Source organism: Fusarium redolens (assembly GCF_020744475.1).
Source record: "Fusarium redolens strain MPI-CAGE-AT-0023 chromosome Unknown BKA55scaffold_7, whole genome shotgun sequence".
NCBI classification, from domain to species: domain Eukaryota; kingdom Fungi; phylum Ascomycota; class Sordariomycetes; order Hypocreales; family Nectriaceae; genus Fusarium; species Fusarium redolens.
In genome coordinates this window covers 1,261,051-1,287,247 of record NW_025763670.1, presented here as the reverse complement: position 1 = coordinate 1,287,247, position 26,197 = coordinate 1,261,051, and the positions used below count along the sequence as shown (strand labels likewise).

At 48.5% G+C, this 26,197-nt stretch overlaps 8 protein-coding genes across 8 annotated transcripts; 5 read left to right on the top strand and 3 right to left on the bottom strand.

Annotated features, from left to right (window-relative positions):
• Positions 1 to 3,825: 3,825 nt before the first annotated feature.
• Positions 3,826 to 5,326, top strand: BKA55DRAFT_726993 (rab-GTPase-TBC domain-containing protein; the record flags this gene model as incomplete). Its single annotated transcript, XM_046201148.1, has 3 exons — positions 3,826 to 4,054; positions 4,108 to 4,269; positions 4,299 to 5,326. 3 exons carry the CDS (start codon positions 3,826 to 3,828, stop codon positions 5,177 to 5,179), a joined length of 1,272 nt encoding a protein of 423 aa, XP_046050173.1. The 3' UTR covers positions 5,180 to 5,326.
• Positions 5,327 to 5,474: 148 nt separating this feature from the next.
• BKA55DRAFT_593553 (Sac2 family-domain-containing protein) lies at positions 5,475 to 7,559 on the bottom strand (the record flags this gene model as incomplete). The annotated part of the gene is made up of 3 exons (XM_046195566.1): positions 5,475 to 6,614; positions 6,660 to 7,054; positions 7,106 to 7,559. The coding sequence occupies 3 exons, from the start codon at positions 7,557 to 7,559 to the stop codon at positions 5,475 to 5,477; spliced, it is 1,989 nt and encodes a 662-aa protein (XP_046050172.1).
• A 2,135-nt stretch (positions 7,560 to 9,694) lies between these two features.
• Positions 9,695 to 10,313, top strand: BKA55DRAFT_538776 (translation protein SH3-like domain-containing protein; the record flags this gene model as incomplete). Its single annotated transcript, XM_046190062.1, has 3 exons — positions 9,695 to 9,955; positions 10,056 to 10,188; positions 10,243 to 10,313. The coding sequence occupies 3 exons, from the start codon at positions 9,695 to 9,697 to the stop codon at positions 10,311 to 10,313; spliced, it is 465 nt and encodes a 154-aa protein (XP_046050171.1).
• A 667-nt stretch (positions 10,314 to 10,980) lies between these two features.
• BKA55DRAFT_663297 (ubiquitin family-domain-containing protein) lies at positions 10,981 to 14,199 on the top strand. The gene is made up of 9 exons (XM_046197656.1): positions 10,981 to 11,192; positions 11,243 to 11,773; positions 11,820 to 12,033; positions 12,080 to 12,451; positions 12,497 to 12,739; positions 13,129 to 13,176; positions 13,268 to 13,512; positions 13,594 to 13,704; positions 13,757 to 14,199. The coding sequence occupies exons 1-9, from the start codon at positions 11,073 to 11,075 to the stop codon at positions 13,841 to 13,843; spliced, it is 1,971 nt and encodes a 656-aa protein (XP_046050170.1). The 5' UTR covers positions 10,981 to 11,072; the 3' UTR covers positions 13,844 to 14,199.
• Positions 14,200 to 14,426: 227 nt separating this feature from the next.
• On the top strand, positions 14,427 to 15,754 carry BKA55DRAFT_566507 (uncharacterized protein). Its single transcript, XM_046192650.1, has 3 exons — positions 14,427 to 14,617; positions 14,716 to 15,118; positions 15,170 to 15,754. Exons 1-3 carry the CDS (start codon positions 14,573 to 14,575, stop codon positions 15,568 to 15,570), a joined length of 849 nt encoding a protein of 282 aa, XP_046050169.1. The 5' UTR covers positions 14,427 to 14,572; the 3' UTR covers positions 15,571 to 15,754.
• On the bottom strand, positions 15,755 to 16,584 carry BKA55DRAFT_737665 (Rhodanese-like domain-containing protein). The gene is made up of 2 exons (XM_046201371.1): positions 16,145 to 16,584; positions 15,755 to 16,094 (listed from the first exon to the last, which is right to left on the bottom strand). The coding sequence occupies exons 1-2, from the start codon at positions 16,425 to 16,427 to the stop codon at positions 15,793 to 15,795; spliced, it is 585 nt and encodes a 194-aa protein (XP_046050168.1). The 5' UTR covers positions 16,428 to 16,584; the 3' UTR covers positions 15,755 to 15,792.
• Positions 16,585 to 17,245: 661 nt separating this feature from the next.
• BKA55DRAFT_347242 (cytochrome P450) lies at positions 17,246 to 19,269 on the bottom strand. Its single transcript, XM_046185783.1, has 4 exons — positions 18,912 to 19,269; positions 18,703 to 18,853; positions 17,677 to 18,641; positions 17,246 to 17,612 (listed from the first exon to the last, which is right to left on the bottom strand). Exons 1-4 carry the CDS (start codon positions 19,081 to 19,083, stop codon positions 17,287 to 17,289), a joined length of 1,614 nt encoding a protein of 537 aa, XP_046050167.1. The 5' UTR covers positions 19,084 to 19,269; the 3' UTR covers positions 17,246 to 17,286.
• A 4,738-nt stretch (positions 19,270 to 24,007) lies between these two features.
• Positions 24,008 to 25,958, top strand: BKA55DRAFT_613695 (branched-chain alpha-ketoacid dehydrogenase). Its single transcript, XM_046196686.1, has 2 exons — positions 24,008 to 24,423; positions 24,473 to 25,958. The coding sequence occupies exons 1-2, from the start codon at positions 24,167 to 24,169 to the stop codon at positions 25,659 to 25,661; spliced, it is 1,446 nt and encodes a 481-aa protein (XP_046050166.1). The 5' UTR covers positions 24,008 to 24,166; the 3' UTR covers positions 25,662 to 25,958.
• The last annotated feature ends 239 nt before the right edge of the window (positions 25,959 to 26,197 follow it).

Here is a 26,197-nt window from a genome sequence, read left to right as displayed (position 1 = left end):
CAAGGGTGATAAAGAGACGATCAAAGCTTGTTTGCGAGGTAATAAAAAAAAATTGAGCTGTCAGGGTTTGTGTGTGTGTGTGTGTGTGTTTTTGGAGACACCGCGAAGATTAGAATGAGGTGTGAGTTGTTTGAAGGATGGATTGATTATTGATCAGAGCAGTGTGTTAGACAGAAGCCCTATTCGTATAGTGATTGGTGTTCATAGCCAAGGATTGATGGATCAGTCTCGGGGTTTAAATCAAGATGGAAGCCACCGTGGGCGTGGATTCGGTATACCATGAATCAAACTGGTCAGAGAGAGAGAGAGACTCGAGGCAAGGCGCGTGAGGCTCCACGGGACTCAAAGTTTAAGAAGCGATATGGAAGCCCGAGGTCCACTCCACTTCATTGCACCCTTTTTGCCGTGAGATCTCCAGCAGCGGATAGATTTTTAGCGCCAGTCGGGTCCCTGCACGACTCCGTCTGCGCAATGAGTGACACAAAAGAATCATGGTTCCCCAGCACTAAAAAGGCCCAGTTCTAACAATTACACTGTATTCTTGATGCTGGACACGCCATGAATCCTTGTTCATCTGCAAGTTGCCTTTAGTGATGATAACTCGACAACCCGATTTCACCCTAGGTACCTTACTTATACCAACCAGGCCAGCAACCTCAGCAACATCATGAGATTCCGCCCAAAATATCTCACTCAGAATTGCCCTGGAACACCAATTACCTCAGCAGTAGGTAAGGTAGCCCACAAGTAACCCCCATGAAAACTATCTTAGGTCGGTAAGGCAGGTAAGATGGATGAGGCGTGACTGAGGTGCCTGCCTAGTTTGGTCTGTATCGTAGTGTGCAACCAACAGGCAGGTGCTCGGAGCCTCCATTCACAGCAATTGAAAAGAATCTTCCATCTTAATGGGCTGCTAAACCCCCACTGAGGCTTGATAATCCTCCCCAAAACCAATTTCGACTCCGATCCAGCCAAAGAACAAACAACTTTTGTATACAGGTACAGAGATATTCAACCCTTGATCCCTGTACATAACGTACCATCTTCGTCAATGATGACGATCTAATACCCGGCCTCACAGGGAAGAGCCTTTGATCTTGAGAAGCTGGTGCAGAATCCACGAACAATCCTTTTGACTTGGCCGATCCCTGTTCTTTGTCAAAGGGCGCAGCACATTCTCGAGAAAGCATCCACGAAGCATGACCCCTGGAATTCTAGCGTGCAACGAGAATTACGACACGGTTGTCAGCCACGGCTCATCAGCTCGTTTCTGATGAGCACACAGCACTCCAAACCTCTGTAAAAGAGGCATCCGAGAACCGGGGGGGCGGTAACTCGAGCGGCTCTCGTTAGGCCAAACGGGTGTCAACCACACCTTATGTGGTTGGCTGTCAACTCAAACCGGCTTTTTTGTTGTGTTGCAGTTGAACTCTTGTAGAAGTTGCTCTCCGGATTACGTACTACGTATAGGAAATCACGGATAACTAATTTAGGGGATGCACTATCTCGACTATCTTTCTTGTCAGCTTCGTCATTTCCTACCGATCGACTAGTGAGGAAGCTAGCTGAGCTTCTTCAAGATGGACCACAGACAACCTGGTCTAGCACATGGGACTTCTCTTCATTCAACCAACGGCATATTCTCATTCTCATCCTTGCCGGCTCTTGACGTTCCGGAAACCAGTAAATCCTCCACAAGAACGATTGTGGGAATTCCAGCAGCCATAGACCGAGCCTGGACCAGCCAAGTGTCTTAGCTTTCGTCCCTTTTCTTTCCTTTCTTTTGTCACCACCATCCTCATGGGAGACACAGACCATGCCCTTCTGCCCTTTTTGTCACACCGACTTGGATTAGCCGCCTGAGTACCAAGTGGGCACGAATTCAGTCACCATGACGCTTGGCCAGTCAATCAAGTGGCTCTGTGCTTTTTTAATTCTGTTCGATCCGAAAGAAGGTCTCGGCATTCGTAGATATCTGGGACCCTCAAATCTAGTTCGAGAATGAACCTCATTCTTGGAGGACTTGTGCACTCTGACACCAACTGCAATTACGACCCCATTTCACAGATCTCATATCATGGGAGTCATCTGATTACTTCGTATGCAAAGACGATGCAGTCTATTGCATACATCAACTCCTCTGGAAGAAGATGGATGGGACAGAAAGCTTAGAGTTGGAACCCTAACAAGACAACACAAACAGTCGCTCAGAAATCAGTTAGCTACCTAGGCATGCCAGGCTAGTCACCTTCAGCTCACATAATCCTAACTCAAGCCGGGCTAGTGGAGCTGATCTGAGCAAGGATTTGTGATCCACTTCATTTTCTCCCCATAGCCCTAGATTCACCACTTCAATCGTCAACTCCACTCCAGGGCTAAGGAAAAGCCCCTAGCTGATAACTACTATAGCAGATGACTCGAGTTTGGGGATTGAATTGAGACCAACACAACTCGCGTGAGTCAATCTTTGTTTGTAGCCCCGAAAGAAGTTGTTTGTCTATGCTAGCCTAGCCCTGTCAAATGTGGTTCACAATTGCTTGTAGAACACGACATGTCAGTTACGCCAAGCCCTTGTCGGAGACTTTCTGATCCTTCTAACATTACTCCGTACTAGGGCCAACATCTGGCAGGCCAATGTTCCGTGCATATCCTCACTCTAAGATGGATTCTGTTGATGACGGCTCTGTATGGCAACCAAAGATGATTACCAAAATAATCACTAAATACAGCTCTAGAAACGGGATTTGCTGGTACGACCTTGATACAAAGGTTACGATGTCTAGTCAGGTGTGTGTTAGTTGGTAATCAGAACTTGTGATTCACTGTCTCAGACAGTTCATGGTCATAATTAATAGCCTTTTATATAAGCGCCAGCAAACAACAGATCTGCCATCGGGGAATTAATGCAGGAGCATGGCAATGGATACAAGATCAAGGGTTGAATAGCAAGGGTAGGTCTTTAGGTCAAGAGTGAAGGCTATAGACAGCTGCAGGTCTTAGACAACTATATCCCCCAACCTATCATAACAGTCGGTCTACTGAGCAGTCCGCCGTGCCATGTCTTGGCCTGATCGAGACTGAAGCTTGATGTCTGATTGTCCATGGTGACAGGATGTGAATTTGATGTTTGTCAAGGCACGTTGAAGCAGGTTGCGGCTCGTGGTGTATTTTATATGTCTTTGAAGCCTTAACAACGCTGTGTGATACAAGACAGATCGAAAGACAATTATTAGGACAAACGGCTATACTGCTAAACCAACAAACAAAAAGACTTCAGACAAGAACATGAAAGCAGTGTGTTAAAGGTAAAAAAAATATAAAAAAAAAATATATAGAGGTAGAGGTAGTTGGCTGCTAATCTATCAACGAATACCTTAAAGGTAGACGTGGGGGACTCTCATCAAGTCTAGGGTGGTTAGAGTGGGTACAAAGCCCCCTAACTCTGCATCGGTTCTGAATCAATCAGACCTCAGGTCAGCCAAACAGGGGTCAACTGTACTGTACAGCAAAGCAACTCTCATACCTTCCATTACCTTGCACTATACTGTAGGTAGTCTTCATCCACCAAGTGACGCGAATCACCACAACTCCCTTGCGACACAGACATCACCAGGAATAAGACAGCAGAAGAGTCACAGACTTGACCAATAGGCTTGACAGGAGCTAGCAAGGGAACAAGAACAAGTTGTTCTGTTTCTGCACTGGTTGGTTTCCTCAAGCTTGGCCATGGCAAGATTCTCCATCTGATATTATCTATCCCTTCCCATCGATAATTTTTATTGCACCCCCCATTTCAACTTGCTTCTTCTGTCTATCGAAACAGCCATGGATAGTCCGCAGGATAGCGATAATAAGTCGCCATTGTCTTTCAGTCGCACCAGCAGCAACACCAATGCCAACACCAACACAGATATCTCTCAGGAACCCGACATACTCTCTCATCCTAAAGCTGCAGATATCATCGATGCATGTAAATGGAGAGATATCAGCCGTCTCCGGTCACTAGCTGAAGCCCATGGTGGATTCCTGTCGGACACTCTGCGAAAACAAGCATGTTTGTTGTTACCGTGTCTACACCCCGTTCCATTGACTAACACCATCTCACAGGGCCCATCTTACTAGGTCTCGATGCTCCCTCTGACGATAAAGATGACCTTGATCTTGCATCGGCTCAAGACGATTACAGTGAATGGAAGCAATTGCCCCGCCATCGAGATGAGGATCAGGTTCAGCTTGACGTCAATCGCTCGTTCATCTACTACCCAAATAGTATTGCTCAACCCTTTTTTATCTCCAAGACATCGTGAGAGCTAATGCAGTACCAGACCAATCCGACGCAGAGCTGAGTCTCCGCAAGTCAGAGCTCTCATCCCTCATCACCGAGGTCCTACGTCGTTACCCTTATCTGTGTTACTTCCAGGGCTACCACGACATCTCCCAGGTTCTACTGCTGGTGCTGGCGCCGGCATGGAGAGCTCGTGTTCTCGCGCGCCTATCCGTCCTGAGGATACGGGACTTTATGTTGCCCAGTTTTGGGCCGACAACCGCCCAGCTCCGTCTTCTGCCGGACATCCTCCACGCTGCTGATCGCAAGCTCCGACGGCATCTTGCAGGTGTTGAACCCTTCTATGCCTTAGCGGGAACGCTGACCATGTATGCCCACAACATCGAGACCTATCAAGACATTGCCAGATTGTTCGACGTCTTCCTAGCCCGGGAGCCTGTCTTTACTGTCTACGTGTTTGCGCAGATCATTCTTGACCGTCGAAATGAGATCTTTGAGATAGACGAGCCCGATATGCTGCACGTCATTCTGGGCAAGGTGCCAACAAAAATGGATCTGGATGAGCTCATCATAAAATCAGCCGCCCTCTTTGAGCAGCATCCTCCTGAGACTCTTAGCTACTGGCGGCACATATCTAACTTCAGTGCTCTAAAGACAGCCCGGGATATTGAATCCTGCGCGAAACAAACCATGGAAGAGGGCTCGGAGCTTTTTGAGAAGCAGGTCAATGAACTTCACTGGCAAGAAGTGCGGGATCGCATCAAGTTGGCCCTCTGGCATTACCGCCGCCCGGTCAGGACTGTTGGGATGGCTCTTGTTGTGGGAGCCCTGGCTTTCTACCTTCGCCGCAATCCAATCCTCGTTCACCGCATTGCTTCATTCTTCTCTCGATAGGCACCGAATTTCCCGTCCGCTCGATGATTTCTCAGGTAGATTGCTCAAGGTAAGCATATTTGATATAAAAGTTGGCAGATGGAATGATTTACCCCACGTTAGAATGGCATAGATAACATTTTGTTTGTTCGAAGCTCTGTTTAGCAACAAGACCCATGGATGACCTTCACCGAGACGCCATGCAAAATAAATGTACATATAGTCACACTCAAATGGAAGACTTGAGCATGCACTGATTTCCCATGAATTAACCCTCCTGTTTCCCAACAATTTCGTATCCAGATGAGGCACTTTTCTAGGACGTCTCTTGGTACTGAGTCTTCAGTCCTTCGAAATGCTCCTGCTGCTCATCAGCTAGCTTGCCGTTCGCATCGCTGATAATGGTGAGGATAAGTGAGTAGTTGTTATACAAGAAGCGCCCGCTCTTTCGCTTGTCGCCGAAGAGCTCGGCATGGCGAGTAAGAAAGGTCTCAACTTCGGAGCGCAAGCGGCGCAGACTGGACACAACAGGTTCGTCGTCGCCGGCATCGGTGCTGAGGGCCAAGAGGCCGTGTAACAGCTGCCCGAAACGCTGGGTCACAACATGAGGTGCCGCAGACAGTTTAGCAGCTTCGGCGCGGCTCGGTTTAGCGGGCACAGCATTGCTGAGGTGGCGTACGGAGTCGCAGTGACGATCCATTATGACCTGAAGACGGGGCCATAGGAGCATGGTTGTGGCATTGATGTAGCCATCCACAGCAGGGACCTTCCGGCGCTGGAGCTCAAAAGCAAAATGCTGGTTCAGCCGGATACAAAGGAGTAGACCTAGCGCATCGTAGGTTTCCCCGATCAGAGTCTTGGAAAGGGTTCTGCCGAGTTCAAAGGTAGCCTCAAAGACATAATTAAAGTTCTTTGAAATCTGACTATAGGACAGTGCGGGAGAGAAAAAGGTGGCCATGAAAGTGTATTCTGCCGTGGCATTGTCGATGAGTGCCAGGTTGAAGTTGCGGAAGGGTACTTCGAGGTAGTGAGTTGTTTGGTCTTCCTCGGCTAGATATGAGGAGAGTGCGGTTTGGTTGTTGGTCTTGAGAAGATCAATGCGTCGGCCAAGGTTAAATGCATCATGAGGAGGCCCTGGTGCCCGGTTGCTCGAAAGAACAGTAGCTTTGCGGGTTGCATCTTCGTGGCCAAGAGCGTCGTTCTTGTCTAATATGTGAAGCCTGATTTTCCCGAGGGCCTTCTCATACCGGGAAAACTGGTTAAGGTAGTACCACCGCATAGTGTTCATGTATGCGAGGGCGATCTCATTTGCGAGAGTCGGATGGTGTTTGTGTAGGAAGGTGTAAAGATCCTTGTATCGGAGGAAACTTTGTTGTTGAATAATTTGCGCATTGATATGCGGTGATCGCAGTGCTTTGATCTGAGCCACGATGAAGTCTCGGATGCGCTCAATTGCCTGGGAGGGTTAGTTCAGGTCCCAACAGGAGCAGAGCGCGCGTACCTTGAAAGTGAGCTTCTCGAGAATCGGTTCGAGATCCTTTGCCGCGTTACTAGTTTGAGTTTCGGACTTCTTCTTGAACAGGGTCGATCTGCGATCCAGTTCAGCGAGCATCTTGGCCCATGTCTCATCGATATGACCCTCAGAGATCTTGGAGATAACTTCAGGTGGTAAGCTTAGCTCCTCCACCAGAGGCCCCAGTGCCTTCTCAACTTGTTTCCGGTTTTCCAATCTCCTATTCAAGGCTGTCGACCGGGTTTGTAAAGATTCGATGTCTGCAGATACCATAGCAAGGTCGTTGCGGAAGTTGGCAAGGTTGATCTCAACTGAATTAAGGACATCGTCACATGCTTCTATCGATCGATGAAGATCTTCGAGTTTGGTTCTATCATTCTCGCCTGAAATATGTTAGTTGTGAGGCCAAACCGCAGCTATTGCATCAAACCGACTCTCTTCTGCCGTTTTTGGCTTACGAATGCTGGTTGTGGTTGTATCAGGAGGTTCCGACGTGGCAAGCTCCTTCAATGATAATCCTCCGAACTCAGCCTCGAAGTTGATATCATTCTGGCTTATGGCAGTTTTCTTGTCGGATTGGCCGTGGTCACTCGAAAAGCCGGCTAGCAATGTCTCTAGCACTTCCAAAGAATCAGGCCCCGTTTCGATTGTTGAGGCCTGCCTCAAGTTGGAACCGTTGAGCCTTCGCGAAGACGATAGGAGTGAGGAGGTGGAATCATTGGAAACGAGCGATAGCGAGGAGCCACGTGGAGAGATTCCAGGGCGCTGAGATGTGACATATGGGCTCAAGGTGCTCGAAGTTCTCTTAGGATATACTCTGCCACCGGGCTGAGGTGTGGAGGGTCCAGGACTGCTGGCCGGGCCTCCCGCCAGTCGGTCGAGCCACATGCCGACAGAAGGATGACAGGAGCAGAATTCGGTATGTAAAGATTAATCTGTGGATTCGGGAACCGTAGGCAATATCATGGTAATAGTCGTCAAAGTCGAAAGTGTTGGTGGATAGTGGTTATCAAGCTATTAGTGAAGCTGAGCTGGGCGCAAAAGGGTCAGCTTGGCCAGCTTGCAACGCGAGGCTGTTGACAGCCATAGAATTGAAGGTGCCAAGTGGGAGCTGATTGGACATATCAATCTGGGGGCACTTAAATTTCAGCCTTGTGTGGCTGTGTGGAGCTCTCTTCCATATCGGGAAACACAGAGGAGCTTGGCCAGTCGATATCCGGTGGGTTAAATGCAAACCCACTCGACCACATCGAAACTACAACCGCCATGGAAAGAAGCATAAGAGGATACGCAAGAAGGCTATAAAGACACAGTAGCCTGATGATTCATCTTTAATGTTAGCATGACTGAGGCACAGCCAAAGCATACAGTATATTCGGCTCCTAGGTCCCCAAGTTATTGAAACCGGAGTTCCTCCTCAAAAGGACATATTCTGGAGCTGGTCTTAGGATCAAAGCGCCACAAAGGAGCAAACAATGGAATAATAGACAAAGCTGCAGCTGCAGGTGGGTACTTATGGCTCGCATCGTACCTGCTAGTACACGGTAGGTAGAAATCGGTAGGCATGTCGTTGTCGTAGCGATATAAAATGTGATTGCTTTCATTGTGCGATCGATGTCCATCCATGCCATGCTCCATGCTTGCAAGAGTCACTTGCAGTTCAACAAGACCATTTTGCTGAGACACACAGGCCTTGGGAACCAATGGCCACCTCGGGTTTGAGAGGGGAACCTGGAAGCCAGCCCCCGAAACAAAAATACAGGATGGATTGCTCCCCGCGTCAGCAGTTGCATTTCAGCCATTGATTGAGTCCTAAGGTTAGCATCAATGCCCCCCTGCAGGCTTTGACACCTTGACGCCGTGATGACTTGATAACCTCCGTGTCAGGTTGCTTCTTCAAACGCCCAGAGGGTCCTCGTGACCTTCAGACCACCTTGCTTTGAGTTGCTTTGAGTTCTGTCCGTTGGCAGAGGCTGTAAGTTCAGTCTCAACTTGAATATTCGAGCCAGAATAAAAATAACTTCTGGCATGTGACTGGTCGGAGCAATGTATGTTTTCTCTGTCTTGGACCCCGCCGCTTCGAGCTTTTGCTGAGACGACTGATCGTCAAGGCGATAACCTAAAGCTGCCATCAATTAACACTTCTTGGTGGCTTCCCGCTCCACCCCGCTCAGTTTTGTGCAGCGGACAGATGCCCTCTGGGCCCTGTAAGCAATAACCCCTCCACTGGTACTTGTACGGTACTGGGAGAGGAGGGGTCGAGTAGGTAGCTAACAGGCGAGGGGCAAAGCCGAGGGTCCATCGAGATGGACTGGACCCCTCCCGGCCACTGGAAAGAAGGACAAAGGCTAAGCTCCTTGGGTACTCTCAGGCTTCACGAAAGCCAAAAACTGCCTGGGCCCTTATTAATTTCTACCTACTAACCCATGGACCTTATCCACCGGTAGCGTCCACCCACCCACAGGACCTAGGTAGGTAAGGTAAGTAAGTAAAAATCACAGCCTGAAAAACAGTGTCCACTGCTACGCCCACTTACACCAATCAAAGACTTTAGAAAAAAACTTGTCGAGGGCCTCGCACCTTTTTCTTTGCCCCCTCCATCTCTTTTTCCGAGTTTGGCCCTTTCCTCCTTCTTCTCTTCTCCATCCCACTATTAAGCACCACTCTCAGCTTTTTTTCTTCTCTCCTCCTCAACCTCACTCCTTTCTCCTCAAAGACCTCGACTTCTTGTCAATACCGTCAAAATGGCCGCCCCTAACGATGCTGAGGTGAGTTTACCTGCTTCTGCTTCTGCTGCTGCCTCTGTCGAGTCCCAAGCGCACGCGCCCACGAAATCTGCCCTTGCGCCCATTTTTCGCCTGGAGATTGACACCCCGCATTGTGACCTATGCCCCACGATACAATACTGCCATTAATTATTGAATCGAGCTTCACAACCCGTTAAAAAACCATCACCATTGCATTGTGTTCATATTGATCAAGAATTTTGCTAATTGTTCCTTTTCTTCCTGGTACAGCATGAGATGACCTTCGACTCGGCCGATGCCGGTGCCTCTCTTACCTACCCTATGCAGTGCTCTGCTCTGCGTAAGAACGGTTTCGTCGTGATCAAGAACCGCCCTTGCAAGATCGTCGACATGTCCACCTCCAAGACCGGAAAGCACGGTCACGCCAAGGTCCATCTCGTCGCTACCGACATCTTCACTGGCAAGAAGTACGAGGATCTTTCTCCCTCTACTCACAACATGGACGTCCCCAACGTCTCTCGTCGCGAGTACCAGCTGGTGTGTGAACCCTGCCCCGCTCCACAGAGGAACAACCCCTCTCTTCAGAAGAGCATACCCCGGCCATTTCCGCCACCAGCTCAACTAACATGTATTCAAGCTCGACATCTCCGACGACGGTTTCCTCTCTCTCATGACCGATGACGGTGACACCAAGGACGATGTCCCTCTTCCCGACAACGAGGTTGGACAGAAGATCACCAAGCTCTTCAAGGAGGAGGAGAAGGACACCAGTAAGTTGCTCTAGTGGTCTTTTTTCAAGGAAATTGCCTAATCATGCCTCTCAGACGTTATCGTTCTCACCTCCATGGGCGAGGAGTGCGCCATGGAAGCCAAGGAGGCCCCCAACCAGGGTTAAATCGCCTAACCTTTGATCCGCACCCTCTTTTAAATGGCACTTGGCCCCTGAGCTCCGCATTGAAAAATGATCTGGACTGGGGATTTTTGTTTTGATGAATATTTGGCGCATCAATACTCATGGGCCATGAATTGGGCATTGCGCAGAAGGACTCTATCTGGACAGGATTGCCCGCCGGTTATGATATACGGCAATTCTTAGCACTCGAGCCTCGGGCTCAAAAAATGTTTTCCTTTGTTCCTAGCTCACACGCTGCACATGCCATCATGTCACGATACGTAGCGGCAATTTTATGAAGAAAAAAATGGGAGAGCTTTGGAGTTGATCATAACTTGTTGGATATTGAGTGACGTGAATTTCGTGAAGTCATTGGAGACACCATGGTGACATTTGCTAAATACGGCGTGCTTTTCGTAGGACGAGATAGCATATATATTCTGGAGACGAACATATGCTTGGACCTACAGTACAAACCTGCATTTATTGTTACACAATCCAAGCAAGGCAATATGGTGAGGTAAAATAAAATATAGCTAAATCGAAATGTTTGTACAGCTGTAATTGTGTATACAATGCTACATGATTTTGCTCGCTATAGAGTGTACACCAGGATCCTAGATATATATTCTTTTTTTTTTTTTTTTTTTAGCTTTGACCACTTTTTTTTGCCAGTCGCAAACCCATGACAACAAAGCTCGACAAGCCAGCAGCAAAGAAAACAACGAAAGCACATGAGGAATGCTATAGTCAGCGAAAATCATGGATGAGAGGCGAGACCTTCGCAAGTTTCCCCGTGGGGAGAGATGTCCAGAATGTGGTGCTCGAAGATGGTATTTGGAGAATGGTCTGCGCTTCTGCTCCAACGGACATCAAGTTGAGGTGTGTCTTGCATTATACTCCCGAAAACCCTGGACTGACATTCATGGTAGGGATTTATTCAATTTGATATTGGTGATGATGTCGATGCGGGTCAGCTTGGTAAAAAGACAAAGAAAGACAAGGAGGTTAAAGAAAAAGAGTTGCGACATCTCACAGGGCAAGCAGGCAAGAATCTCTTTCTCGAATGTCTGCAGCTGGTGTTGAGGCAACAGCTCCTTTGGCTCGTTCAGAGCAAAGGTCATCGAGAAGAGCTTGAGACTGTAGTGCGCGATCTGTGGGATCTTCGTATTCGAGGCTCCGGAGCGCTCCTGGCTGAGGAGGAAACACAGCAAACGCAAATGGGTGATGGCCTTGCGATATTCAGCTCGCAGCCTACGGGCACAGTTAAAGATGATACACCAAAGAAGCAGGGAACAAGAGCTCGTAGCTGGAATCCAGAGGACAACCCAGATTGGCCTGTGCCGAGAATGATTGATACCCTGGCCTTGTGCTATCTCGGATGCTTGTTGCTCAGGATACCCACCGCGATTGGGGAGCTTTGTGTCTGGGCCAATTCTGGACGAATACCTTATAAACGATCAGTAAGTCAACCTTTCGGAGTTTGGCTACCCAACTAATAGACGTCAGTACTACGATCTTCCCGAAGAAATGCAGGATCGATTACCATCTGCTTACACCAGGGCCCTCAAACTACCCCTGCGCTCATCTCTTAGGGGAATCGACCTGCACAATGCTGTGCTGGATCTCGCTCTCTCATATCATCACAACTATGGAATGATATTTCCCGCCATCAATGATACGCCAACTATTGTGCACTTTGTCAGGCAGCTCACTTTACCGGGTAAGGACTCTCAAGACGCTGACCTCTCTTGTATTAACTGTTTTAGTGGAAACACTCATCACAGCAAGAAGCATACTATCGGTTATGAAGTTCTCTTTTCAGTTACCCATTGAGCAGTCACGGCGCTTTCATATAGACTATCCCGAGATCTTGCTCATGTCCTCTATCGTGGTTGCAGCAAAGCTATGCTTTCCACTAGGACAACACGCCCCTTTTCTTCACGCCGCTAGCACAGAGCAGAGTATCAGGTTCGATTGGACAACATGGCACAAGGGTATCCAAGAATTACTAGAGGCATCTCAAACACTTGAGAAGGAGCCCAGCTTCGATCAAGTTACCGTTGACCAAGTTGCTTCAATGACGACCAAGGAGCTCGACCAGTACTTTGCTCATATTGCGAGCACGATCGACAGGAAGAGTGAGTTTATCCCAGCGCATCAACAACGACATTAACAGATTAAAGATGATTCGGAAATCGCCAGGTTCTTTCCATCAGAGAACGCACCTCCTCCAGAGGCTCCTCCACGAGAAAACACTGAACAAGACAATGACCACAAGATGCGGAGGATCCTTGGTCAAGCAATTACAGTAACAGGAGAAGAGGGGTCAGAACAACATGGGAAAACTCTAGCGGAACCAAGCTATGAAGGGTTCCGTTCTGTCGATGACCTAACAGAGACGGCGGAGGCGTTGTACAAAGCTGCTGGTAAGTTATCATGCCTTGATCATGGAATATTTCGAGCTGATCAGTCGTCAAGGTCACATATCAGGCCTGTCGCTTGATGAAACAGTGCAAGCAGTGTACATGTTAGAGCAGAAGATGATCTCTTGGCAATTGGAGAGGCGCAAAGAAGAAGATGAAGTTATGTGACCATATCTAAATCAATAACATGATCGATAAATGATACCATATTATGACTTACATCTAAGCTTGTAAACCAGGGGGCATGATATCATGGGTGCTGGATCCACTCCCCCCCTCCTCACAGAATTGTCCGAAATCTGGTGTGCAGGAGCCAGCACGTGACCATCTCCAACCTTAGGGCTTTCCTTCCCTTCGTTTGAACTTGTTCGCCCCACCAATATTGCGCGCAGAAAGAAGCCCGGCTTTCCATTCCTCACATCGTCACGTCACAAAAATCAGTAAAGAGTGAGTATACCCCTAACTATGGCCGCAAATAATCTCAATAGGCGTAAATACTGACTCTCTATGTAGTGCAGATGTAAGCTCGAGCCCGCCAATTCCGAAAATCGACAAAAACCGCCTCTTTCCACTGTGTACTAACAGAACCGTCCAGTTTCGTGAAGACCCTGACGGGCAAGACCATCACCCTCGAGGTCGAGTCCTCGGACACCATCGACAATGTCAAGTCCAAGATCCAGGACAAGGAGGGCATTCCCCCGGACCAACAGCGACTGATCTTCGCTGGTAAGCAGCTCGAAGATGGCCGAACTCTCTCCGACTACAACATCCAGAAGGTGCGTGGGATCCGAAATGCGGTTGCGCCCGCAGGAAAATGATCGGGAAATGTTGGGAACGTAAACTTACGCCTTGTACAGGAGTCCACCCTCCACCTCGTCCTCCGTCTCCGTGGTGGTATCATTGAGCCCTCGCTCAAGGCCCTTGCCTCCAAGTTCAACTGCGACAAGATGATCTGCCGCAAGTGCTACGTATGTCGAACCTGTCGTCCAGAACGCACCGGATTCTAACCAACATGAACAGGCTCGTCTCCCTCCCCGTGCCACCAACTGCCGCAAGCGCAAGTGTGGACACACCAACCAGCTCCGACCCAAGAAGAAGCTCAAATAAACGATTACTCCATGGATGTGGCGTCTGGGATTTGGCATTTTGGGGTCGATGGCAAGGACAGAGGAGAGCTTCTTTTCTTTTGTTCACACGAGGCTGGTTGTTTTTACATTAGCATGTGCAGCTCAGGCAATACATTCTAGATGATGCCCATATTGACGATGTGCCGTGCCGCAAGGTGTTCCGGCCAGACCCCTTCAAAAGAAATAAAAGCATTCACGCTTCGAAATGTTTTTGTGCATGGAAATGAGTGACTGGGTAATCTTGGGGATTGGAGAAAAGACCCAGCTGTGAGGCTTACGATAAACACATAGCTTACAGAGCCAGTGACAATTGATTCTCAAGTTACTTCTCTGTCGAATCCTGACATCTTTAAATCCAACGCTTCTCCAATTCAGTAAATCTCCCTTGCAATGGCTTACAGGGTTGTTCCATCAGCTCTTCAGATCCACTGATAATCATGCCTGAGCTCGATAAGACTAAAGCCGGCAACCATGAAGCGCCGGTTAATCCTCGGCCCTGGGCTTGACACGCTGCGCGTGCTCCTGAATTACGACAACTGCCAAACTGTCCCAATTAGAAGCTGACAGCGACCAGTAAGAGCACCTCAACTTTACTCTCCCTTGTGACTTTGTCACTGCTGTTTATTTCACCAAACACATCACCAACTACAAACGAGTCGTTCTTTATATCCTTTTAAAGCTATAACAAGATAAATACCTAGCTTTCACAATGTCTGGTTCCGGTTACGACGCCGTCGTCGACGTTGACGATGAGGTATGGCACGGCCCCTCTAGCTACTCTTTCAAGCTCTTAACTACGATGCTCAACATTTTTACACATTGTCTCTTTGACTAAACTGACATGACACTTAGGGCGACCTCGGACATACCGATCTCCAAGAAGACCTCGAGTTCCATACGTCCAACTTCAACGATACAAACCCCAACACCCGCAAGCCTCCCTCCGGCGGCAGCGGTCTTCCTCCACCAGCCACGGCCTCGAGCGGCTCTGGCTCATCCAAGCGCTTCCTCTGGAGCATGAACTTTTATGCGCAATTCTTCGATGTCGACACTTCAGCCGTTCTGTCACGTTGCTGGGCTGCTCTGTTTCCCAGGGCCAACTTCCTTGATGTTCTAGAGGGCAACCCTGATCTTTACGGACCGTTCTGGATCGCCACGACGGTTATTTTGATCCTCTTCCTGGGTGGCACTATCAGCCAGTATATGTCAGATACGGGCAAGGGACCATTCCTCTATGATTTCAAGTTGCTAAGCGGTATGTCTACTGTACTATTACCTAGGGGTCGCGCACTAACATGACAAACAGGCGCTGCTGGCCTTATCTATGGCTATACTCTGTTCATTCCCATGGCTCTCTTCCTCGCCCTCCGTTACTTCGGCAGCGAATCCGCCAACCTTCTCGAGTGCTGGGCTCTGTACGGCTACTCCAACCTGATCTGGGTCCCCGTTGCCCTCATCAGCTCGTCGCCTATCTCCATCCTCAACTGGGTCTTTGTCGGTGTTGGTTTCGGAATTTCGGTTGCATTCTTGTTGCGAAACCTTTACCCTGTACTTAGCGCCACAGATCGCCAGGTCAGCAAGGTCCTACTGGTCGTTGTGGTGCTGCTGCACGCTGGTCTGGCGCTTGCGATCAAAATCCTCTTCTTTGCTCACGGTAGCCCCGTGGCGAGCAAACCGGATGAGGGTAAGGGTAGTCGTATGTTTTAAGAGGTGGTAACAACAAATCGATTTGAACCATGAGATGGGATATAAGGAATTGAACGACACGTGTAAGAGAATGTGTATTCCTAGGCCTCAATTGCAGTTAGGTATAGTCAAAAGGAGTCTCTGGGTAAACAGATCTTTGGGAATTGTTTGTACAATAAGCTAGAAGGCGCTTTTATTTAACCAACATTCTGCCCTGTCTGCATTTCATCAAGCTCTGTCTGTTCAATATGGTTTCTTAACCTTCTCAACTGGTCCTTTCTGAGCTTCCCAGTCTAGCCAGCTACCCGCATAGTCGCCGATCTTCTGCCAACCAGCATGTTGAGCCAATTGCGCAGCCGCTCTTGCACGCACTCCTGCTTTGCAATAAAATACAAGCTCTTGGTTCTTTGCCGGTCTCTCGAAGCCGTACATGTCCTCAAAATCCTCGTCGGAGATGTGGAAGCTCTGGGCTGCCGATGTGATGGGAATATTGATCGCGCCGGGGATCTTGCCCGTCTCGAAAAGCTCGCTCGGTTCTCGGACGTCTGTTGCGCTTGTTAACTCAATTTCCTAACATGCTTAGAGGTGAACATACCGACAAGGACTACATTGCCCTGGTCGAATTTCTCAACATGTTTCTTTACATCTTCAAAGGTCCACGGCTTGGGGTCCGGAGGGCCAAGGTCGGCTGTCGGTTTTGCTTTGGCTTTGGTTTTGGTTTTGGCAGCGTAGCTTCTAGTAGAGGCAAAGGGCGCAAAAGCTAGGGATGGTAGCGAGGGGCTTGCCAAGCGAGCTGCAATTATAAAGATTGGTCGGGCGGGTTGGATAGCAGCTGATGCGCGCGAAGCCGAAGAGAAGAGAGCGCGACGGGATGCCATTTTGGAGTATTATAGAGAGGGTTACGACCTGGACGATATCGAGGTGGGAAGTACGAATTGAGGTTCAAGATGGCGAATCGTGGACTATACCGAGCTAAGGCGACTGACTAAGAAGCTGGGGCCGGGGTGATCAAATGAATGCCATGATGATACAGGAGGAATAGTGGATAGACACTTCGTAATCAACTGTAATAAATTCAACAGCTACTCTAATACAAACAAGCCGCGGCATTATTATTCAAGTCTTCGAAGTGATGGCTATTACGTACAAACCGAGTTAAGCACACCGGTGAAGAGTACTACATATAGGATGGTCATCATGAATCCTTAATGCTGACCTAAGTGGAAGCCATAATCAAGTCACTTCACTCAACTCAGTGATCTGATGTGTTTTTGAAATCCTTTGCTATTCGCTGTCCAAATGCCATTTCCCAATCATGGCAATCATCTCTATGACCTTGCGGTCCCAAATGCCCTCGGGCAGCCAACTATATACACCGAGAATAGGTATTAAAACTGATATCCATCATGATTGTTCTTTTCGTCCACATTGAGCTGTTTCTCGGCTCCTCAAGCTTCATCTCCCGAGAGTTTTCCTGTAGCTAATGAAATGCCAACAGTCGATCTCTCATTTTATTTTCATTGGAAGCTTGAACCTTTCATAGCCATCTTCCTCAATCATTCTTCTGGCTTCCCTCATCAGATACACTTGGGCTGCATACACGCTGCCATCGTTGCATCAGGGACACCGGAATCGTGGTCGAACGGTCCGTATTGATTTTAGTGTCGATCAAATTCTTGCGTACCGTTTACCACTTCCTCTCCTCGAAGGTAAGAGGGCAGTCATCCTGTTTCAAAGTCAGTCGTTGTTGCATTGTATTGTCCAGTGACGAGTACATACCATGGGGAAGATGGTGGCAAAGACCTTGATCTCCTCAGACTTAGGGGTGGCATGGTGCTTCCAGTCAAGCATGACTGAAGCCTTTCCGATCATGAGAGCCAGGTTCAGCTGAGCGTACACCTGTCCAAGGCAGTAGTGAGGTCCGGTACCAAAAACCAAGTAGTTCTTGGAACCCTTCTCCTCAGCATCGCCGCTGTAGTATCGTTCGGGGTCGAAGTGGCTGGGATTATCGTAGACCTCAGGGTCGTGGAGAGCCATGAAAGTGGTGGGAATCAACATTGAGCCTATGAGAGGGTTGGAATCAGTTTCACGATCAACAAAATGCAATTGGGGCGCTTCTTAACTTACCCTTGGGGACGGTGTAGTTCTCGGTCAAGGGGAAGGCCTTCTTGGTGACGTAGGGAACCATGATGACGGGAGGGCGCCATCGGAGAAGCTCTCGGACAACAGCGCGAGTGTAAGTAAGAGATTCGAGCTGATCCATGGTGACAGGTGCGTTGGGGTCACCGTTGCGAACCTTGATGTTCTCCTCTCGGACACGGTCGAGGACATCGGGTCGCTGGGCGGTAACCTGGAAGAGCCAAGTAGCGGCGCTGCTGGTAGCATCCTGGGAAGCGAAGAGGAAGGTGAAGATAGTCTGGGAGATCTCGTAATCGTTGAACATGCGGAGAAGAGGAGTGGGCTTCTCAACGGTGTGTCCCTCGCCCTTCTCCTCGGCCTCACGCCAGCGTTCAGACTGGATCATTGACAGAACCCAGGCATCCATGATGCAGGTGACTTCACCACCAGCGGCCATGCGAACCTTGCTCTTGGCGGCGCACTTGGAGAACTCGGCGAGAACCATATCAGCGGCCTTCTTGCCATACCAAGACTTGGTATATGGAAGGATAACGGGGAGGTTGACAAGCTCGAGAGCAGCAGTGATGAGGTAGTAATCCTCGGCGATCTTGGTGACAGCCTCGTCGGAGATGTAGTGACCGACAAAGGTACGGCAAGAGACAGCACACATGACCTCGCGGAACTCGTGCATGAACGGGACAGGCTTGCCGCCGGCATCCTTAGTCATCTTGAGGAAATGCTTGAAGTAAGTGTTGTAAGCCTCCTCCTGACCAGGCAGATAGCTCTCAAGGGCCTTGCGGGTGAAGAGACCGTTGAGACCCTTGCGGAAATCAACATGGGCCTTTCCGTCGAGGAAAACCCAGTTGTCGTGTCCAAGAAGCTTAGGGGCAACATCGACAACAGTGGGCTTGACATAGGCGGGTGAGTTGAAAACCTTGCGAGCCATATCACGAGTGGAAGCAATAACGACGAACCTAGCAATTTTCATGTTAGTATGGCTGTTTCGCCATGTTGGATTGCTCGTTCGGAACTTACTTGTGGAAGATAGAAACACAGCTCAGGGGACCGCTGCTCCACTTGGCATGATAACCGTCGAACCGAGGATCCATGGAGTCGAGGAATGGGCCGATGAAGGGAAGCTTCATGGCCGGTCCCTCAATCGGGCCCTTCCTGATGATGTAGGCAACTGTTTAGGAGCTTTGGTTAGCAATGCGCCTCGGACTACCTGGTAGCGGAAAACATACTCTGATCATAGGCAACGCAAAGAGCGATGAAAGTGATCACCCAAGTCCAGACGCCGGCGTTAGAAACAGCTTCGATAACATATTCGACCTGAGGAGGAAGAGCGACATTGGCGTATTTGGTGCCGGCCAGAACGGACGAGAAGCCGCTGGAGGTAGCGTTGACGGCCTCCATTTTGTTGAGTGCGGTGATAATGCGACGGTAACGAATCGAATCAGTCCAGTCGTTGGGATGAACCGCGTCGCAAGTCGAGTTCGAACTCGCAATCAAGCGAGAATGTTGTGTCCGGCTGTTGAGTTTCTCACAACCAGTGGTACTCCTTGCGACTAAGGAGGAGTATGAGGATGAAGGAGAGGAAAGGGATAGAGACGGGAGGTAGGGGAGAGGAGGAAGTAAAGTAGGAGAAGTGGAGGTTGTGTTTCTTTCCAGATACAGGAGGTACCTTCCCAAGGTTAGTAATTGTCCAGTCCTCTGCGCCGTTGGCTGTGGAAGGTGCAGGCGCCTCCCGTCCGTCTACAGAATCCGTTCCGCGTATGTCAGTCAATCAATGAAATCAGTGCTTGGCCTGTCATTTACAGGGAACGGGAAGAGAGAAAAAATAAAAAGAGGGCCCCGGGGTCTCAAGGTCAAGGTACGAACAGTACAAGGGCAAGGGACAGGGTGTGAACGATTAACGGGAGCGAATTCGCTAAGGGCGGAGAATTATAGAGATGAGAAAGTGAAAGATACACTGCTCAGTCATCTCTACATTGAATAAGCCAATGGCTGGTTGGAATGTTGGTATTTATTTTCTGAATATGATAAACTGTTTGTTGTTCCTATTGCAAGCTTTGCTGTGGCTTTTTGTCCCAAAGAGATGTTGTTGACCAGGGCGTGGGAGGAGAGACAGATTAGATGCGAGGTGGAGTTGCAGCGTGGTTGACTTGTTGGTGGGGGGTCGGCGGTACGCCACACGTCTAAAGATACGCCCTTCCAATTAACACAGCCTAGGACACTGCAACAACGAACGTGTTCTTCGATTACCTATTAAAAGTATCACTTCGTAGGTAAGCATAGATCAACTATTCATTAATTGGACCTTTTCAGATCTGCATATCAAGATGAAGAGTGACAACAAAAAGATTGCGCGTTTCCATGACAATTTCCCATTCTTTTTTTCACTGGGCCTTCATATTAAATTCCTTTTTACCTGGTGCTAATTTCAGCTCTTCGGACTCGAAATCTTCACCAAGAAGCTGCCCATCGTAGTTTAGTCTCCGAACCTCGAGCCCGACAATCCCGTAAAGGGTCTATGTTGGCCTGTCGCATTTGCTTTCTGGAACTGGAACTGGAAAAGCAGACCACTTTCTTTGCATTTCGTTGTATTCGTGTAGGTATCTTCATTTACCCGGAGTGATAACTTGATTGATTTGTTACTTTGTTACTACGACCATCAGTTATCTCATCCTACCAGCTGCAATGCTGCTTGGTCTTGCAATAGACAACTCGTGACCTTTGGTTCACTTACACCATAACAAACACTAGGCCAACTATCACAATGTCTTGCTTGTTCACTTGTCCCCAGGGAGCAAGAAAACTTCAGACTCTAAAAGAGCTTGCCAAAATAAACTCATTAAAGAGGCCGCTAAAACTTAGACTAATTACTTCAATATTTTTGTCATTTAGGATTGAGGTCCTAAGTTGTATTGCTTCCCCTAGCTTGTCTCTGAAGCTCCACCGGCCTTGATCGTAATCGTATGTACGCAATAGACAGCCCTAGCAATTATAACGTTTACCGCCTTCGCCTTCTTCCGCGTCTTCCGTCGTAGATCTAAGCGGGCCCTAGCCTGATATTCGGGACAACACTACGGATACTCATCGTATGTTTCCTCTTCAGCCTCATTGTATACTTATTGCATGGTTGAATGTTGTGCCATTGAGCTGCTTGTTCGTTCGATACAGAGCTTTTGGCGAGTTTATCGGGGGCATCCGGTTTGCAATAGCCATCATGCGACTCGTCGTGTATGAGGTGTCAAATGCAAGTCTACTGCCTTTGACAGGGGCATCGAGCAAATCATACCTCGAAACTTTTGTCTGAGTTTCTGTCTACTTGGCAGTTTGTGTATCTCTGGAGTTGACAGCAGCCCAACTACGTAGTAGCTGCTCTTCATTACCACAGCTAAGTAGTATGAGGCTGGACACTATGGCTTCTGGTCTCCCAAACTCCCACGTTATCATCAACAGATCCTAGGGTCTCTACCTGGTGCGCCTGGGGAGGATCTTAACGTCAGCGTCGCTTAAACCCTACCCAGTAAGCCTATATCTACTGGGCTGGTAAGGTACAAAGCCAATGCCTGTCGATTCGCGTGGAAATCATAAATCAGCCATTGGATAGGTACATAATCACCATCACATATGTTCTTGTACGTGTGTATGGACGGAGTACCAGTTGTCATGACCGTTAACAATGAGCAACCTCGCTGTGAAATTCAGACAGCCCTGGGGTTACTCACACTCCCCACCCACTCTGATAGGTCATGACCCTATTGGCTCAGCTAACTAACAAGGCCAGGGACAAAACCAATCAACGGTCGCTGACAAAGTCTCCTCTCCAGGGTCCACCCCTAGCTCGATCGGCAGAGCTCCACATAGACGAACTGTTCACTATTGATACGACGTATTCGTTTACATGGAAATAACCGGATTTAGGCTTGTGTCGGTTTGCACTATTCTTTCGCAGATTGACGAATACATGGTTTGAAACCAGGCGATTGCATTCTATTGCCATATGGACAGTAGACGGGGTGTTACTGTCAAAGGAAAGCGTTTGGAAGGTTTGTAGGGGATTTAGTCACTCCTAAAAGGTGCGTCAGCAAGACACATTTCTTGTGTGGAATTCGTTTTCAATTACGAATATGATAATAGGTAGTCAGGAGTTGTCAACCACTTAGACTTGCTTCGCCAGGCCTCATTTCCTTTCACGTTGAGTCACCATACCCGAATACGAATGCGATACTGTTGGTCGCGGTGAAGTCGCCGTGCAGGACTGCAATTCTCTATCTAACACGGCAATCATCAGTTCCCCTCCTAGTGTCAACAGAGTTAATTTGCCCATAATTGAGTCTTATTACTAAAATTTCTGAGTGGGTTATGCTTAACAAAGTATCTTGCCCATGTGACTATTCTCCCATCATGAAAGCTCGAGAAGCCGAGCAGCTCGCTAGGCCTGCAGACAGATAAGCTTATCACAGGCTTATTTTGGTCCAGTTTTGCTTCCCTTATCTATCATCGACGTCACTCGCTTGAGAAGAGTTTCTGACAAGCGGGTTTCCGCTAGAGGTGGGGGATCGTCAGGATCATGAGGGGCATCATTCTATATTGCCTACCCTATATTCGGGCTTCAGAAAGATGAGGGAATAGGTATCCCTGCTTTAATAAAGATCCATGCAGTTTAGATCTAGGCTTTTGAAATTCTTGGTCTTTGAGCTTATAGTGATATTTCTTTGTTTCTTTATAGCCACACTTACAATCATTCGTAGGTCTATAAGTCGCTGAACATTTCCCCTCTCTTTTCATGTATCATCATGTCTAGACACAACCCTCAATGGATACAATTTCGAGCCTATTGACCCAAAGCGATGCTGTACATTACCGTATTGACGAGCATCGGCAGGAGCTTACACGGTCGGTCACTTGTAGTTCTTGATGCCTTTTAACTCTTTAGGCACGTCTTGGTGGAATTGAAGGACTTCTACCAAGGTTCGTGTCAATACTTGAGTTATGCGATGCACAACATTCTCATCAGTGCCACGTTTCACATCTCCACTGTTCATCCACCCAACCCTCTACAAAGGTTACTGGAGACTCCTGTCAAAAGAAACAGTCCTGAGATCTGGATAACAGGACCATCTGCTGTGCGTTATCCTTCTCCAACCACGTCATAGCTGTCAGAAATTTGCCGGCGTCACACAAGCTCCCCTAGATTGCGTCATGCCCATGAGGAGTGAGATCTGTGTTTATCCTATAACAGTCGAGAGCCACCATACAGCAGTCTCTCCACCAAGAGAGATACCGGAATGGGCAGCTGGAAAGGAGGGTGATTCATTGGTATCTAACAAGTTGTGAGAGTGGATTCTGTCGCACTTACACCACGTAGTCCCGCGTGTGCCTGCTTTTGAAACGCTGTAAACCAGGGCACTCTGCGTTGTAAAGGATGGGTCGTGGTCACGCTTCAGGCCGACTCATAACGGATATAAGTGGCAGCATCCGCAGCCATGTGAACTTAGAAGCTTCACATACAACCATCCTAAAAAAACAACACTTCCATCACTCAACCAAGCTCACAATGCCCTCCTACATCGTAAGCATCATCATCACCATTTACCGTATTTCACCATCAACTGACAATATCTCATAGGTCACCTGCAAGGACGACGCGTCCGACGAACAGGTCCAGTCGTACGTCCCAGCTCGAAAGAATACTCATTCATGTGAAGTTAACAGTTGATAGTGCCAAGCAGCACGCCATTGACCAGGGCGGCAAGATCACACACGAGTACAGTCTCATCAAGGGCTTTGCGTAAGTTAACCTCGTGTACATACGGAATTCTAGGATGATGGCTGACAAAGATCATAGTGTTCAGTACGATAACGACGCGATCCAAACACTTGAGAGCCACGAGCACGTCAAGGCAGTCGAGCCCGATGGCGAGATGAAGACCCAGTAATTGAATGGGATAGAAGTGATGCGTATGAAGAGGCCATCGATATCCATACATAGATTATCATAAGCTCTACTGCATCGGCGTCAGGGAATATAATCATTAAACTGTCTTCTATAGAAGTGCTTTGCATTGACCGTGGTCTTTCGAAGCACCCAAACTCTGGTATTTTAATGTAGAGCCCTCCTGTAGCAGTATGGTGGCCATCATCATGGCAACATTGGACCCAAGGCTTCTGACAATCTAGATACCATCCTTCTACGATATGATGCTTGGCGGGGGATTGACTCGGTGACGTATGCCCACCCGGCCGATAAGCACCATCACCCCGCAATTGTGAGCCGTGTGATAAGCGATAAGCCGGCCGCAAGCGCTTCAAGTGGCAGCTCTCAGCTCCACTTCAACCTTCCCCGGACCGTAAAGAGTCATCCGCCTCGGGGACAATTACCGGTCTCTGCTCAGCATCTACAGATCAGCCCTATACTTTCTCATATCAGCAACATTAACTCCAAGAGGAGTGCGAAAACAAGACTCAAGAAACACGCCATAATGCTGCAATGATTGCTTCTTCCACCAGATTAATAAGGCAGCGAGGACCTGCCGCCTCTGCTCTTCTCCGGTCTTGGTCCTGTTACACCTCACAACGATGCTTGTCTCAATGGAGAGGCCCTAGACAATCGCATTGGAATTTTGATAGCATAGGGAATCGGCTGGTTACGAGACGGAGTTTACACTCCCAAAAAGTGACGGATGATGAGATTGCGACCCTGGCTCGACAACATCAACATCCTCTGTGTCTCGCAGACCTCGTGAGGTTTGTCCGACTCACTCTTCAACTACTGACAATATCTGACAATCTATAGACACGGCCGCCCTCCTCTATCCTCCGAATCCCTCCTCTCATCTGCCAATTTCGCCCTTTCTCTTCTCCCCGTGCGCCTCGCCCATCGTATCCAAGCGCTTCGCAACCTTCCTTACATCGTCGTTGCGAACCCGAACATCTCACGTATATACAACAACTATCTCCATTCTTTATCCATACTCCTTCCATACTGGCACGCGACACGTGAAGGACGACCCATCTCAACTCTCGAAGACGAGATACGTTTTACCAATGTTCTGGCCGAGCTCGTCGCGACACATACGGACACTATCCCCATTCTCGCAAAAGGTTTTCTCGAATGTCGGCGGTATATATCTCCCGAAGAGGTTACAAAATTCCTCGACCAGCACCTCCGCGCTCGAATCGGTACACGCCTCATTGCGGAGCAGCATATTGCACTGCATTTTAGTTCTCAGCCGCACTTTGACCCCAATGCTAGTCCAACGCCGTGCCCTGATGACCCCTCGTACATTGGAGTCATTGACACAGCTCTCCGCCCTGCACAAATAGTAGAGTCATGTGCTGGCTTCGTCGCTGATATCTGTGAGCTTCGATATGGTGTCCGACCACTTCTCTACATCCACGGCGAGCCAGACACCACATTCGCATTTGTCCCTATGCACCTTGAGTACATAGTTACTGAACTGCTGAAAAATGCTTTCCGTGCTACAATTGAGAACAAGTCTAACGAACCTGTAATCGTCACGATCGCGCCAGAGCCTGCCTTGACTGAAGAACCCTCAACAACATCTTGGTCAAGTTCATCGACCAAAGACAGTGATTCGCCCTCGAAGGACAACCGAAATGTTGCCAATAACGATTCTATAGTCCCTCTCGATGAGAATGCTCCGGGAGTGACGATTCGCATTCGCGACCGTGGTGGTGGTATTCCACCAGAGGTCAGCCCGAATATCTGGTCATACTCATTCACCACTTTCTCCGACGACATGGATGACTTCCCAGGAGATGGCAATGGTGGCGACGGTCTCAGTGCGATATCAACTGCCAGCACTGGTGGTAGTTCCATTGCAGGTCTGGGATACGGACTACCTCTGAGCAGGGCGTATGCCGAGTACTTTGGTGGTGGTATCGCGGTACAGAGTCTATATGGTTGGGGAACGGATGTGTACCTACGATTGAAGGGCGTTGGAAACCTGGGTAAGAAGTAGTGGAGGCATATAACACTTGGTACTGGATATCTGTGTCACATACGAAGCCATGGTTGAATGATGAGACGAAGTGGACGGAAAAAGAGCATGATTGCAAAACAAGGATAACACCAGACTAACCGACAGGATCAGATGAGTGGACGATCTAGAATGTAGGGAATTCGGGCTAGAAAGGAGAAGATTTACCAGGCAGAGTCAAGTTACTGACATCTGATTTTATGATTAGGTGCAAGCGAAACAAGCGGGTATGCTGAAAGACTTGACAGTAGGTAGGATTAAAAATATGAGATATGAACCATTAACGGTCCCAGCCAGCCATTCATTAAGAAATAATAACATTTTTCACAATCAACCAGTAAAAGCTTTCCAAGGAACGACTCCTATATCTGCCCAGTAATAAAAAATCATATCCAACGCCTGCCGGTATTCTCGCTTCCTCATTTTTGAACACCCATCTTTCCATCATGCTCTGACTTCGCCAGCAACTCTATCCAAGATGGAGACAAAGTATTGCTGCAACACTGTATAAACCCAGT

Bases quoted from the DNA above. Each gene is read 5' to 3' on its own strand.
- BKA55DRAFT_663297 (XM_046197656.1), top strand. From the start codon at position 11,073: ATGGATGAGAGGCGAGACCTTCGCAAGTTTCCCCGTGGGGAGAGATGT. The intron at 13,513-13,593 runs GTGCGTGGGATC...CGCCTTGTACAG, and splicing joins CCGACTACAACATCCAGAAG to GAGTCCACCCTCCACCTCGT. The intron at 13,705-13,756 runs GTATGTCGAACC...CAACATGAACAG, and splicing joins TGATCTGCCGCAAGTGCTAC to GCTCGTCTCCCTCCCCGTGC.
- BKA55DRAFT_566507 (XM_046192650.1), top strand. From the start codon at position 14,573: ATGTCTGGTTCCGGTTACGACGCCGTCGTCGACGTTGACGATGAG. The intron at 14,618-14,715 runs GTATGGCACGGC...CATGACACTTAG, and splicing joins TCGTCGACGTTGACGATGAG to GGCGACCTCGGACATACCGA. The intron at 15,119-15,169 runs GTATGTCTACTG...CATGACAAACAG, and splicing joins TGATTTCAAGTTGCTAAGCG to GCGCTGCTGGCCTTATCTAT.
- BKA55DRAFT_737665 (XM_046201371.1), bottom strand. From the start codon at position 16,427: ATGGCATCCCGTCGCGCTCTCTTCTCTTCGGCTTCGCGCGCATCAGCT. The intron at 16,095-16,144 runs GTATGTTCACCT...CAAGCGCAACAG, and splicing joins GGGCAATGTAGTCCTTGTCG to ACGTCCGAGAACCGAGCGAG.
- BKA55DRAFT_347242 (XM_046185783.1), bottom strand. From the start codon at position 19,083: ATGGAGGCCGTCAACGCTACCTCCAGCGGCTTCTCGTCCGTTCTGGCC. The intron at 18,642-18,702 runs GTAAGTTCCGAA...GAAAATTGCTAG, and splicing joins TGTGTTTCTATCTTCCACAA to GTTCGTCGTTATTGCTTCCA. The intron at 17,613-17,676 runs GTAAGTTAAGAA...ACCCTCTCATAG, and splicing joins GAACTACACCGTCCCCAAGG to GCTCAATGTTGATTCCCACC.
- BKA55DRAFT_613695 (XM_046196686.1), top strand. From the start codon at position 24,167: ATGATTGCTTCTTCCACCAGATTAATAAGGCAGCGAGGACCTGCCGCC. The intron at 24,424-24,472 runs GTTTGTCCGACT...GACAATCTATAG, and splicing joins TGTCTCGCAGACCTCGTGAG to ACACGGCCGCCCTCCTCTAT.